The following is a 14803-nucleotide window of genomic DNA, read 5'->3' on the forward strand; positions in this document are numbered from 1 at the left end:
CGGGAACATGCAGGAGGATGCGGTGGAATGTGAAGATGCTGCGAAGGCCGGTGAGTTCAGCGCGGCGCTGCAGCAGGCTAGGCGACGCACATAAAATAACTTCTTTCTACCAGCTCGAAGGCGTGATGGATCGGGAATTCAGGTAAGGATCAAAGGTATTGCTCTTGTTCTAACCTTTTCTCCTTCTTTCTCCCTTCTTCTAGGAGCTCCAAACTCGAGGCGGGCGTGGCAGGAGACTGGATGCAGACTTGCAGGCACTGTGAGCGTTACCCTGCTGGATGCAGAATAACGCGAACCATGTGCTGCTCTTCGGGCATGGTTTAAATAGCCTCCAAAGTAGTCCCAGGTAAGTATTCCTCCCCAGCCGCCCCCGAATAAAAAAATAGTCCCTAGATAAAGTAGTCCCTTTCAAGCCTCTTTTGGCTTGGAGCTCTTGCAGCATGGTCTGCATCAGGTAAGTTTGCAGCATGGTCTGCATCAGGTAAGTTTTAATCTATGAGCCTGGCACCTATGGCGCCAGGACTGACTCTCCATATGAGCCTGGCGCCATAGACGCCAGGACTGCACCCAAATAGCCCCTAGCAGGGGTTGTTGGGCTTGCTTGGGATAACTTGATCCCTACTTGAGGGGTTGCCGGACTTGGTCTGGGTCCCCGGGGGTAGGAATAATGACAGCACTCTCCCCAAGGCCCCTCCTAAAGTCGTTCTTTCCTGTGGTTTTGGTTGGTCTGGGAAATTTTGGTGTTTTTTTTTTCACCAATCGGGGTGCATGAACATGGTCACTAGGTTCCCATGACCTTTCCTGTGGTCTGTAACCTTTCCAGTCGATTAAATAAAAGAGTTTTGACTTTATCAGCTTGGAGTCCAGGATGTTCTTAACTTCAAATTCGGGTTCTCCGTCTACAAGGATAGGGTCTGGTGGCTTGGTTAGTCTTGTCCCTGGTTGCACTGGCTTCAAAAGTGACACATGAAAGACGGGGTGAATTTGCATATTAGCAGGTAAGTCCAACTTGACAGCCACCGGGTTGATAATGGCCTTTATGGAGTAAAGTCCCAAATATCTGGGGTTAAAGGTCTGTGTTCCCTTTAGAGGTATATGTTTTGTGGCTAACCATACTTGGTCCCCTATCTGGTATTACGGAGTATCATTTCTGTGCCGATCAGCATCTTTCTTGTATTTTTCTTTCACCTGTTTTAAATGTGTAGTTGCTTCCTTAAAGGCTTGTGTAATCGTAGCGTGCAGATGGTCCACTGCGGGCATTTCTAAGTGTTGGGGTGAGTCAAGGTCTGAGGTTCGAGGATGGTGCCCATATAAGGTATAAAAGGGGCTTTGTCGAGTTCCAGAGTATACTGAATTATTGTATGCATATTCGGCGATCCAAAGAATGTCTTTCCAATTACTCTCAGTCTGATGTAACATCCAACGCAGGTATTGTTCGAGAGTCTGGTTAGTCCTTTCCGTTTGACCATCGGTTGGGGGTGGTGACAGGTCGATAACCTCACATCGATTTGCGCCAATTGACAGCATTTTTTCCAAAAATGTGAAATGAATTGACTGCCTCCGGTCAGAGACCAATATGGACAGAAATCTCTGTATGCGAACAATGTTTTCGAGGAACTCCTTGACCAGGATTGACGCTGAAGGTAATCCCTTTAAAGGAATAAAGTGGGCCATATTGGAAAAAAGATCCACAATAACTAGAATGGTGTTAAATCCATTGCATGGGGGTAGATCATTAATAAAGTCTAACGATAAAGTGTGCCATGGTGTAGGTGGAATGTCCAAAGGTTGTAAGAGTCCAGCTGTTTTTTTCTTTTGACTTTTTTTTTGGGCGCAAATGTCACAATACATCACAAATGATTTAATATCCTTTCGCCAGGTGGGCCACCAGAATTGTCTTTTAATTTTAGCTTCAGTTTTTGCAATACCTGGGAGCCCCTCCATTAGGGTATCATGATAACGGGAAATGACTAGCTCTTGTAGTTCCTTGTGTGGCAGAAATAGCCACCCTTGGTAATAGGCAGATCATTGGTGACAGAGTAGTCCGGGCCTTTTTTTACCCAGTCCTGCAGGGCTGTAGGAGCAAAGAGTCGCTGGATCTTTACCTGAATGTCCTCTAGTGTCTGTAGAGTAGTCATGCCAAGAATCCTTTGTTCGGAAATTATAGGTACTGGTTCTGGGTTCACTTCTGTCTCTCCCATCCCTATTCGGGATAAGGCGTCTGCTTCACCATTCTTACAACCTGGTCGATAGGTTATTACAAAATGGAACTCGGCAAAGAACAATGCCCAACAGAGTTGACGTGACGATTGGGCCTTGTCTGTCTTTAAATACTGTAAGTTCCGGTGATCGGTGATCACAGTAATGGTATGCCTGGCACCGAGAAGATAGTGCCGCCAGGCCTTGAGGGCGGATTTAATGGCTAATAACTCCTTGTCGGTAACCGCATAGTTCAACTCGGGTGCCGAGAACTTTCTGGACCAAAATGCTACTGGATGAAGCTGGCCAGTTTCAGGGTCCTTTTGAGACAGGACAGCTCCCATGGCTAGACTGGATGCATCAGTTTCCACTATGTATGGAAGTTCAGGGCGCGGGTGCTTTAATACAGGTGCAGACGTGAATTTCACTTTCAGCTCTTGGAAGGCATTTTCAGATTCTTCAGTCCACATAAAGCGTTTATTTTTTCGCAAGAGTGCTGTGATGGGATGTACAACATGTGAAAAATCTGGTATGAATCTGCGGTAGAAATTGGCAAAGCCGAGCATGCTTTGTACTCCTTTAACTGAACTTGGTGATGGCCACTTAAGGATTGTGTCCACCTTTCGAGAGTCCATTCGGACTCCCTTTGGGGTCAGGATAAACCCAAGGAATTCAACTGCTGTGGCATGAAAAACACATTTTTCCAGTTTTGCATATAGTTTGTGCTGGCGCAATTTCTCAAGGACTGCTCGGACGTGCTTCACATGGTCAGATTCTGAAGAGGAGTATACTAGAATATCATAGATATATACGACAACACAAACGTCAATGAGTTCACGAAGGACATCGTTCATGAAGTATTGGAAGGCTGCTGGTGCATTGCACAACCCGAAAGGCATCACCTGGTATTCGAATAACCCATACTTAGTGCGGAAAGCAGTCTTCCATTCGTCGCCTTCGTTAACACATACCAGATGGTATGCCCCCCCGGGGATCTAATTTAGTGTATATACAAGCGTCCTTCACTTGGTCTAGTAGTTCAGGGATCAGAGGCAATGGGTATCGGTTCTTAACAGTTATCTGGTTCAATGCGCGGTAGTCTATGCACATTCTGAGGTGACCTTCCTTTTTGGGCACGAAGAACAAAGCTGAAGATGCAGGAGACTTGGATGGGCGAATAAAGCCATTGGTCTAAGTATTGTCATAGGTGAAGATTCTCAGATTCCGTAAGGGCATAGATCCTGCGCACCGGGTATGAGATCGATTTGACAATCGTATGATCTGTGAGGAGGTAAGGTGTTTGCCTGTTCTTTTTGGAAGACATCCTGGAATTTTTGGTATTCTGGAGGTAGTTGCATGACTGCTGTGGTTACTGTGGCCAGGCCTGCATTCTGATTTTTCTTTGGGTAACAGGTTTGTGCACAATCCGGGAAGGTTATTCTCTTCTCTCGCCAATCAATACAAGGATTATGTGTTTCCAAACAAGGTATCCCCAGTATTATTTGGAACTGTGGGGCTTTGATTAGATCAAACACAATAGTCTCTCGATGCACATCCTGACCCAATAGTGTCATCTCTGTGGTGGAATGAGTTACTGGCCCAGAGGCAATTTCAGTTCCATCGACTGTGGTGATGACATCTGAGGTGGTTTTTCGGCAGAGAGGTAGATTCATCCTGGAAGCCAATTCATTGTCCACATAGTTTCCTATGGCCCCGCTATCAATGTATGCCCTTACTGCGTGCATACACGATGGCTGCCCTGTTTCTAAGTAGTCCCAGGTAAGTATTCCTCCGCAGCCCCACCCTAGGCAGTCCCTAGGTAAAGTAGCCCCTTTCAAGCCTCTTTTGGCTTGGAGCTCTTGCAGCATGGTCTGCATCAGATAAGTTTGCAGCATGGTCTGCATCAGGTAAGTTTTAATCTATGAGCCTGGCGCCTATGGCACCAGGACTGACTCTCCATATGAGCCTGGCGCCATAGACGCCAGGACTGCACCCAAATAGCCCCTAGCAGGGGTTGTTGGGCTTACTTGGGATAACTTGATGCCTGCTTCCGGGGTTGCTGGACTTGGTCTGGGTCCCCGGGGGTAGGCATCATGACAACTAAAACCAAAGAGGTGGATATGATTCCAGAGTGGCTTACTGCCTTCCTTCTCAGTGACGACTCTGGGTCATTAGAACTCTCTATTGAGGGCACTTCTCAAAAGCCTACTGCAGGTTCCAGGACTACTCCTATTGGGATCATTTGGAACAGACTCCTCTATAAAGAGGAACTACACTCCAAAAGGGTTTAGTAGGTCCTACAATCAGTTGCATCACAGACCTAGCAACAAAGCTAAGTTGGGAACTGCTCCAGCTGGTACCTCTGTTGCTCCTCAGCAGTCCAAAGGGCTAGTACCATGTGAATTATGCAAAAAGAAAGTAGTTATCACCATTTTTGTGGTGGGTACTGCAGTCTGATTTTAGTGGATGCCTACATGTTTTCTCTTTTCCCCATTTATTGTTTGGGTTTCACATTTATTTTGGTGGTCCAAGGGACTTCTGCTGAAGTTCCAGTGCCACTACATCCCCATTTAACACTTTAAGAGTATCTGGTCCTGGGTTGCTGAAATGGCTCCCGGCCTAAGGGTGCTGCTTGAGCACGCTAATTGTGCCAGAGGGTGATTACTTGATACTGCATTGCTTTAAGTGGTAGGCTGATGGCAGCTACTATTTGGGTTTGGCTTTACCCGAGGTGCAATTCAATTCACCATGTTAGTATGCCAATGTTCCTTCATGGTTGCCATTAGGATACTAATATTTTCTTTTAGTCCTACTATTATCCATTTTATTTTAGGGGCTTCCTCTTTTCAGGGCAACCATGAGTGAGTCCTAAAATAGCTGTACTACCCATGTGGGCAAGATGGCAGCCTCCATTACTTAATTACTCTTTAAAACATGCTTAACTAGACCAGTCTCTAAGCACAGGACAGGGATTCAAACCTGTGCTGTTCTGCATTGACTTTCTTCCAAGACAAACATGTTGCCCCTGAGCTATCCGCCCAGGCCCCACAGTGGTTTGAGCTGGGTTTCACCACTTCCCGGCCCTCGACAGGCTTCTACATTGCCACTGGTATGGGCCTAGATGTTTGACAGTTTTTGAGGCCATCCTGATTAGCCAGCTGGCAAACCCTTTGTTTTAAATCCACTAATTGGATTAGTGGGCTGACAGAAGCCAGCTCCTGTGAGTGAAGGTACATATATGGGGAACTTTTTCCTACATCCAGTCATGCGTGATTTCTGGAAAGCGAGCATGTCTACTTACTTGTTAGAGGATTAAGTTATCAAAAACTCTTAAAGCCCATTTAGAGATCCAGTCTGGCCATACTGGTAGGAATGGCATCTTTTGCCTGTGCTCCTATTTGCATTTTAAAGTTCTGTGAACCCTTCCCAGGTCTTCATCATCCTGCTGCTGGTCTTCCTCATCTGCCTGGGCCTGGCATTCTATTCTGGGACTGTTTTCTGGGCCACTATACTACACTTTACTGCCAATTACCACCACGGTCTTCTACTATGTTTTTTGGATTCTGCTGCACTTGACCCAAAAACGCATCCACATCTACTTCTCTGGGTTGATTTGGCCAACACAACCATTGTCCTGTTGTTGGGTCATTTTTGCTTTTATGCCACCCATGTCTACCTGCTGAGCTGCCGGGGTCTGCCATGAGCAGGTTCCTCCCTCCACCTGGAACCATCTCATCACAAATGTCACTTCTGAATGGTGGGTACCATGATATGATATGATATGATATGATATGATATGATAAATCATTTATAACGCACCTCTACACACGTGTTTCTAGGCACAACAAGACAAGGGAGGGAAGACACTTGGAGGAAAAGATCAACAATCTTTCTAGGCCATGTGTCATTCAGATTGTGCAAGTGCAAGAACAAGAAGTGCAAAGGGAAAGGGAATGGGTTTGTGCAACAGAGAGGTGAGGGGGGAACAAGGCAGCAATTCTCTGAGTAAATTCAGCCAGGGCAGCGTGGCTCTGGGCCATCCTACCATGTCTGTGAAGGATGATTGTTATTCTTCTTTTAGGCTGTTGGAAATGTAGTTGTATCAGGGTTCAAGTCCCAGGATGACCAGATCCTTCTTGTATCTCTCTTTGAAAGACGTTTCATACTCAACAGCTTGTTTCACCTTCAGGGAACTGAATTTCACAAAGAAAACACCTAAAGTACTTATTTGTAGGCCCTGAATTGAAGGTTATTCAAGATACTCACACTCAGCAGTCCCCATGGTCCATGGTAGTTGGTTCCTCAGGTGTCCTTTAACTGCATTTCTCCATTAGTGAACATTGGGGGCAGAATAATCCTCTGCTTCTCTGCTCTTGTGTCTGCTGGGTCTCAAATCTTCCACAGGGTCTTGTCTTCTGAATTCCCACTGGTGTCCCCCAGTGTCCACTGCTTATTTCGGAGTTACTGTGGGGAGAAACTGGACTTACCTGGCTTTTCACCATGATCACAGGTCAACCTACTGAATGTGTTTCTTGTGTTTGGGTTCTTATGGGGTACTTTCTTCAACTTTAGAACTTCCACAACTGACACTGGAAGGTACTTACCTGGAATGTGACTTTATCGTAGGATCCCTCTAGGGTACCTGGAGTTCTTCATCAGTGCCTGGTTGTTTTGTGGCTCTCCCTAAGTTCTGTGTGGTACCCTTGGGTGCTGAACTTGATGTTGATTGCTGTGCGTAAGATTGTATAGTGGCATAGTCTTTAACTTACATCCAGAAATCTATGTATATGGTATCTACTTTTATTTCTTTCTTTATTTCGTTTGTTGATACCACCCAGACCCAGAGGTATCATGGCACTACAAAGGTTTCAATATTGGTAGCAAAGTTACCGTTATTTTGTTACACGGAGTACAGTACAGATGTTGTCCTTACAGTACAGGTAGCATTCAAAATTGAGGAAGGTAGACTTTTCTGGAGGGGTCGTCCAGTGAATTCAGGAATATTTATCAAACAATGCAGTTTTTATTTTTTTGTGAAAGATTAGGTAGGAGGGTTCATCTTGGATGCAGGGTGGTAAGGAGTTCCACAGGGTGGGGGCAATGATGGTGAAGATAGATCCACCAGCTCTCTTTCTGTTTATCTGGGTGTAATTAGAGAGGAGGAAGAGGAGGAGCGCAAGCTGCCTAGGTTGGGTTTTCTTGTGATGTGATGGGTGAGGGTCAGTGCTGTGAAAGCAGCAATGGGTGATGGACAGGATTTTGAACATGATACGTTCATTGATTGACAGCCAATGTGCTTTGCATCTCGCTTGTGAGATGTGGTCTGATCATTTCGGCCCCACACGGCTCTCAGGTTGTTGTTTTAGGTCAGTTGTAGTTTGTTGAGTGGTTTTTGAGAGGTTCCTGCAAAGATGGCATTGCAGTAATCAAGTCTGCTTCCAATGATGGCCCTGGCAAGGCAGAGGTAGTTGCTGGTGGTAAGGAACTTCCTGGAGCATGTATTGAGTTTGGTAGAATAGGCCGCAGACGAGGCCACTGCTTTGGTATGTTTCTGCATGTTTAGCTCTGAGTCCAAATAGACTCCCAGTATTTTGACATGGATTGATACAGGGTGATGTTCCCATCAATGCAGAAGGAGGCAAAGGTGGGTTTGAGGTGTTTGAGGTGGTGTGGGGAGCCAACAATGAGGAGCTTCATTTTATCATTGTTCAGGCAGAGATGGTGAGCACCCATCCAGGCCTGGACAATGCTGTAAATGTGATTAATATTGGCCGAGTCAAGTTTGTGATTACCAGTGAGTTTGAGGTGGACCTGCGTATCATTGGCAAAGTTTGTGTAGGGGATGCTTAGGCTGTGTAACTGGTCAAAGAGAGGCTTATTGTACATGTTGTACAGTGTAGGTGAGAGGTAAGATCATTGTGGGACACCACAGGAGATGGGGATGGGGTCAGCTGCTTCGGCCCCTGTGAATATCCTGGAGGATCGTCCAGTCAGGAAGGACTTTATCCAATTAGCCACTTCGGTTAGAAGGTCAAATGTGGCATTGAGGTGGATGAATAGGATCCTGTGGCCGATGAGATTGAAATCCGCTGAGAGGTCAAGTAGGAGGAGGATGGCAAGATCCCCCACGTCGTCGATGTGGTCAAGCTGAATCTTTACATCAAAGAGGGCTGACTCTGTGATGTGCCTGGGCCTGAACCCCATCAATTATGGGGCTTATATTTTAGGGTAATGGGAGTGCTAGGTGAATGCTGACTAGGTATTTTTTTTTATCTACACTGTGCTCTGCTATTGTTATATTTTATTTATGTATGTACTTGTTTTACTTTGTTAAGAACTTTTACACATTTTAAAAAACACCATTAAATATAACAAACAACAAACAGCGTTACAATCATCATTCATCATTTGATTTAAAGATACATAGTTGCATAAAATGTAAACAATTCACCACTAAAATATGATGTAAAATAGAATGTGCAGACCACTCTTCATCTAGTACATTCCTTCTAATGTGTACAATAATAGATAAACCTTCAGTTAATCCTTTAGAAACATACTAATTTCTCGACACAGACAACAAAGTGCAATGTGTACTGATTATGAGTATGAATTTAGGCAATAATTCCAGAATTCGTCCATCTTGATGGATTTGTACTGACTCACAAACTACCCCAAAATACACAGTTCCCAACTTTACACACTCTGTGACGACATGCATAGCAATTTCTAGGTTGTCTTGTGATTTACAGATGTAACAGACTCTGTGTTCTAGGGGTATCCTAGAGTAGGCACCCTGTATCACCAACAGTGGTAATTGGTTTATCCAGAGTCGGAGCATTAAGTTTCATACAGCCGGGCTGGAACTCTGCAGTAAGTATGTTTGTGTTTTAAGATGGGTATGAGTGACGCTTGATACATACTTATAACTGTGCAAGGTGTTCAAGTGTACAAAATGATTAACGCAGTCCCATTGCTCTACTTATCCCTTGTAAATGTTCTTCATTATTTTGAAACTTGTGCCCCATTCAAAATCCGGAAACCAATCAATGCTAGTAAAGCATTCTTCATTCAGTTTTACAAAGCTGTTATTTGTTCTCTTGCCTGTAGGCTGACTGTCATGGTTACTCCCTATCATTCGCACAAGGGGTACTTGGGTTCTGATCTAGATTTAATCTACAGTATCCCTCCTCGAATCAAGACTTGGCTACTAAGAGAGACCAGAGACCAACCCCAGTTCCAACCATAAATATGCCATCAGATTAGAGGGGTCTAAGTTCAACGTTTTCCAAAAAAAAGCCCCTTCCAAAATATTACGCCAAGTCCAATCCCTCATGTCTGATGACTCCAACCCTAAAAATATGGCAGGGCTTAAACTATGCTTATGAAGCTTGATTATACCTTCAATAGAGTATCCCGCTGTTTGTTTTGAAAACTTATTTATAATAGAGGTAAGTTGACAGGCTTTACTTTTCTTCCCCTCTTGGATGTAATGGTAGTCCCCACTAGCTGCCAAATCCAAACCTAAGTAGGGATACCTGTCCACTTATTCTATGTTACCAAGTTGGGACCCCAAGGTAACACGATTTATTCTATGACTTGACACAACCATGGCTTTGGTTTTACTCATATTATTTATCACTAGGTCATTTACAGAGGCATACTCTATGAGATCATTACATTTAGCATTCACCCCCTTTATGGTTTGATCCATTATTATCAAATTGTCCACGTAAAACATACTGGAGATCGGTTTAGCTCCTAATCTTATGGGACAGCCCATTGAGGTCAATCGCGATGGGAGATCAGCCAAATAAAGGTTGAACAACAGGGGAGCTGGCACTCACCTTGGCTTGACTCCCCTGTTGGTCGTCACCAAAGCAGAATCCTGTATTTGTGTGTAAATAGATGAAGATTGACAACAGCCAATCTGGGCATAGCAGTCATCTCAATTTTTGCCACAGAATAGTGCGGTTGACTGAGTCAAATGCCGCACTGAAGTCGACAATAAATCAAGTATAGTGCTGGGTTGCCCCTCGAGACAGCCTCCTGGATCAATCGTGTTACATTTAACCTGAGCACTCATTTTTCCTATCATAAATATTTTATGTGTGACCTCATGAATACATTTTATATTTGTCAGTATATCAGTGTGGTTTATTCATTTGAGGTGTATATTGGGATTAACTGCACCTCCCTGCAAGCCTTCCTCCCTTCTGAAGTTAAACCTGACTGCTCAGCTACACCTACCATTAGAGAGTCTGGTATTTCTTTTTGGGTGAAACTCTGTTCTGCCATTAGGTTAGATGACTACCCAGCCGTCACTAGACGGCTATGCAAACAGCTGTGCAGTTAGTATCATTGAAATGCCTTTTGATTGCATAACATGTAAGACCAATTTTACATATTCACCTCTCCACATGTTCAATTTCAAATGGGAATGCTCTTATTTGGGGAATGTCACATTCACAGACAATCAGAATGCACAATTTAGGCTAGGGCCTCGATCGAAGACTGGACCTAGTTGAACATTGAAGGAACCATGATTAATATACAATCTGTCAGAGTAAGCCACTTAGATAACAAAAATCTTGTTTTACTGAAGCAGGACAGCCCAAGATGGACAGCTGAGAACTGAGGCTGTCCAAATTAGGGTATACAGTTCATGGTTTTTCAGACATTGGGCCTCATTATGAATGTGGCGGAAAGGCAACAACGGCGCCGGTAGTGCTACTGGTGCTGTTGTTACCTCTCTGCCACATTACAAGTTCTGCTCGCGGGTGCCAGACTGCACGCCTGGTCTGACCAGGTGTGCAGACCGGTGCCCGCAAGCAGAACTCATGATTGCACTGGCACCGTTATTACCGGGTCCTCCAAGCTCGGCATGCCCGGTTCTTGCCCATTCGCGGGTGCTGGAAAAAATGCAACTCCGGCAGAACCGTGCCCTTACTAAGGGCACGGCTGCCACCAGAGTTGTAATGAGGCCCATTGTGCTGTTAGGGTGAACGTTCTGGCAAATGAAAGGAGCACCAAACCCAGTGTGTATTACCTGCTCAGAAGGACAACATGCGTAATCACTAACAAAGACAACATTGTCAAAATATAATACTTTGGTCTTTCATATGTCCCCAAAATGCTCTTTGATTTTATGAAAATCAGCCAGGAACCCAGATTGGTGCTGTTTGTTCTCTACCCTTTCATATAGGTGACTTAATTACAAAATCAATTAAGCTTTTTATAACAGTAGTCTGTGTCCTGTGGCTCACCAATATTTCTGACTACAACTCCCATGATGCCTCAAGATTGACTGTGCTTGGTAGGGCTGAGGGGAGTTGTAGTCTAAAACGCATGGCAAACAAAATGGTGTAGACTTCTGGTTTATATACTGAGTGAGATAATGGCCCTCATTCTGAGTTGGGAGCAAAGGGATACCGGGCACTGTTAAGGACATCGGTGCCGGTAATCCCTTTGCGCCCTATTCCGTGGTCCCTTAGCGGGTCTCTTCCTTAATGCCTGGTTTTACCAGGCGTTATGGACGGGGCCCGTTAAGGGACTTCAGAGCTAATAACGGTACCGCAATTTGCAGTACCGTTATTAGCGACTTCCCCCATCCCATTGAGCCCTATGGGGGCTGAAATGGGAATGGGGATTGGCTTTTTCAATGGGGACTTACCGGTCCCGCAAAGGTCGGAATAGACCGGTAAGTCCCCATTGATCCAGGGCAGACTCGGTACCGGTATTGGAGGTAGTCATGACGCAAATAGCGCCATGACTACCTCCAAACTCGGAATGAGGGCCAATCATTTATTCATAGGCCCTCATTACGAGTTCGACGGTAACCATGCCGCTATTGGTGGCATGGCTGCCGCCGAAATCGCATCGGGTCCGGGTCCTCGGAATGAGGATTTACCGGGCCATTCCGAGTTCGGAAGGCCCTGTAATTCCTCCCTCCAAGGACCCAGACACGGTCCTTCCCCATTCCCATTTCACCCCCCATAGGGCTGAATGAGAATGGGAGAGGGAGCAAACAATGGGCCATTACGAGATGGCCTGTTGTTTGCTCCCTCTTCCCCTCGCGGGACCTGGTAAGCATGCCTGGTTTTCCCAGGCGTGCTTACCGTGTCCCGCGATGGGAACTCGTAATGCGGCGGTACGGGGTGAACTGTTTCCGGGTCCTCGGAATGAGGATTTACCGGGCCATTCCGAGTTCGGAAGGCCCGGTAATTCCTCCCTCTAAGGACCCGGACACAGTCCTTCCCCATTCCCATTTCAGCCCCCATTGGGCTGAATGAGAATGGGAGAGGGAGCAAACAATGGGCCATTACGAGATGGCCTGTTGTTTGCTCCCTCTTCCCCTCGCGGGACCTGGTAAGCACGCATGGTTTTCCCAGGCGTGCTTACCGTGTCCCGCGAGGGGAACTCGTAATGCGGCGGTAAGGGGTGAACTGTGCCGGCACCTTTTACGGCGCCGTTCACTCCGTACCGCCAGGGTCGTAATGAGGCCCACAGACAGGTATTCATTTTCAAGCCAAGTCAGAGAGAAATTATTTTGCAATGTGCCAAGTTGATGCCAGTAAAACTTTGGGTGGGCAAATGTAACGCCAGTGAAACAAAATTGTTGTGAATTCACCCCCAATTCCATTTCGACGACCAGGCGTTTTTTTTTCCTGATCCGCCACATTTGTTGTTGGATTTCTTTTTCCTCCTACATTTTCTTTTTGGGGGGATAGGGGGTTGTGGGCCTGAAATGCTTTAAGAAATGTAATTTCGTGAAAAATTTACATTTCTGGATAGAAACATCAGAAAATATGATTTTTATTGTGAGAAAAAAAATGTAAACAATGATGAAATTTTAGGTCGGATAAAGCCTGAACAGGCCAATGTCATTCCACAAATGACCATTGCGGATCGATAGAATTTTGATCAGAATTCTCTCATTTTCCCTGCAGATCAAAAATCAGCCATTTCACTCTCCCCTAAGCACAATCTTAGATCGTTTGCAACAGGTCATCAATATCAATAACATCTTCCAAACCATCCATGAAGTGAGATACAATAATCAAATTAACCATGCAAACATATTATTAAAGTTTATATGATTTGACATTCGAAATGCTATGGGAGATTACACCAAAACAGTAAATAATGTAGAAAAAAATCTGTGATTGTAACTAGAACACATGGCCATTTCTCTTGTATAGGTCGGAGCTATTTGAGAAGGGCAAGCTAATTCCTTTCTCACATTTATATTTTTCAGAAAGAAAAATACAACTTAAATGTGGAGTTGGACAGAATGAGGGAACAGAATGACCTCCTGATGAAGCACAATCTGTCATTGAGGGAAAAGAAAGAGCAGCGTGAGACAGAGATACGTCGTCTTAATGAGGTAAAACTCAAATAATTGTGCATTTTAGAGTGGTCATGTGGTGAGTACATTTAATTTTAAAAAGTAATTAAAAAATGTTAGTAGAAAAAAGCACTACCTTAGTTTCAGACCCCACTTGTTAGACAATCCTGGCTACGCCTCTGAGCTGACAATGGGCAAGTGGATGTAGAGCAATTTGGCAGTAAGGGATGAACAGGCAACCAGCAGAGGAAATAGGGGGAAGCAGGTCGCCCAGTCTTGGGTTAGGTGGGGAGCGGAGGGTGTGTGGAGCGAGGTGCTAGGCAGGAGCCGTTCTTTGAAAAGGAAGATCATGAGCTCCTTCCGGAAATGTAGATGCAAGGAGCATCATTACAAGGGATAATAAGCATTGACAAAACATTGTAGCAGGAACAATATAAAAACATGCATTGACAAAGCCAATAGTGTTGGTTAATGTATGGTGTAAATATGTTCTGTATTTATGCGCATAAGTACACTTAGGGGGGTGTGGATATGTCAAGGGGAAAGCAGACAGAGTGAAAAGAGGGGTGGGTGATTGGATATGTGTAGCTGTACAAAATGCATGCATGTGATACTGATGAATGGATGAATGCATGAGCAGGTACGGATGGCTACATAATTTTGTGTGGGCAAATTGAAGAAGTTATGATGGTGGGTGGGTGAATGAGTGAGAGTTTTGGACAGTAGTGTGAGACCCACAATAAGGCGGTGACACTTGATATGACTGTTTACTGCAGCGCCCAGGAAATGTGATTGTACACGATGCAGCATGAAAGAGAAGAACAGTAAATTTATGGGCACTAACTAAAGAAATGCCTGGAGCATGGATGTGTGAATGCCTTTCAGAAATAGCCTCCTGTGTCTGTTTCCACAGTTTGGATTTTTGGAGAGAGGAGTAATTGGTGTGCCTCAGCTGCTCATTCTATGATCCGTACTATCCGAGCATGTTCACAGTCCACACTGTTGTGTGATACCCACACATTGCTGGAGTCAGCTTTTGGTGCCAAAGGGAATGGGTAGCTCTTGAAGGGGCACCATCCTTCTAATTGATTCAAGTGCAGTGGTGAATGGTGTCCATTTTCAGTATATGGGCAATAAACAGTGCCAGGAACAGACCAAACCGAGGGACCATAAACTAATGTGGGTGGTTCAGTGTAGTGCCGTCAGAGAAATTGTTTAAATGAATGGGTGGAAATGTTGACGTTTACAGCAGAATTT

General features: G+C 44.9%; 1 protein-coding gene across 3 annotated transcripts in view; it reads left to right on the forward strand.

Annotated features, from left to right (window-relative positions):
- Positions 1-14803, forward strand: part of TNIP3 (TNFAIP3 interacting protein 3) — a 451042-nt gene that overhangs the window by 381886 nt on the left and 54353 nt on the right. For all 3 annotated transcript variants that reach the window (XM_069631170.1, XM_069631168.1, XM_069631169.1), the window contains exon 5: positions 13457-13585. In XM_069631170.1, the coding sequence (XP_069487271.1) occupies positions 13457-13585 (129 nt within the window). The remainder of the gene's footprint in view (positions 1-13456; positions 13586-14803) is intronic.

This window comes from Ambystoma mexicanum, chromosome 6q (assembly GCF_040938575.1).
Source record: "Ambystoma mexicanum isolate Mex_15411 chromosome 6q, UKY_AmexF1_1, whole genome shotgun sequence".
Taxonomy (NCBI): domain Eukaryota; kingdom Metazoa; phylum Chordata; class Amphibia; order Caudata; family Ambystomatidae; genus Ambystoma; species Ambystoma mexicanum.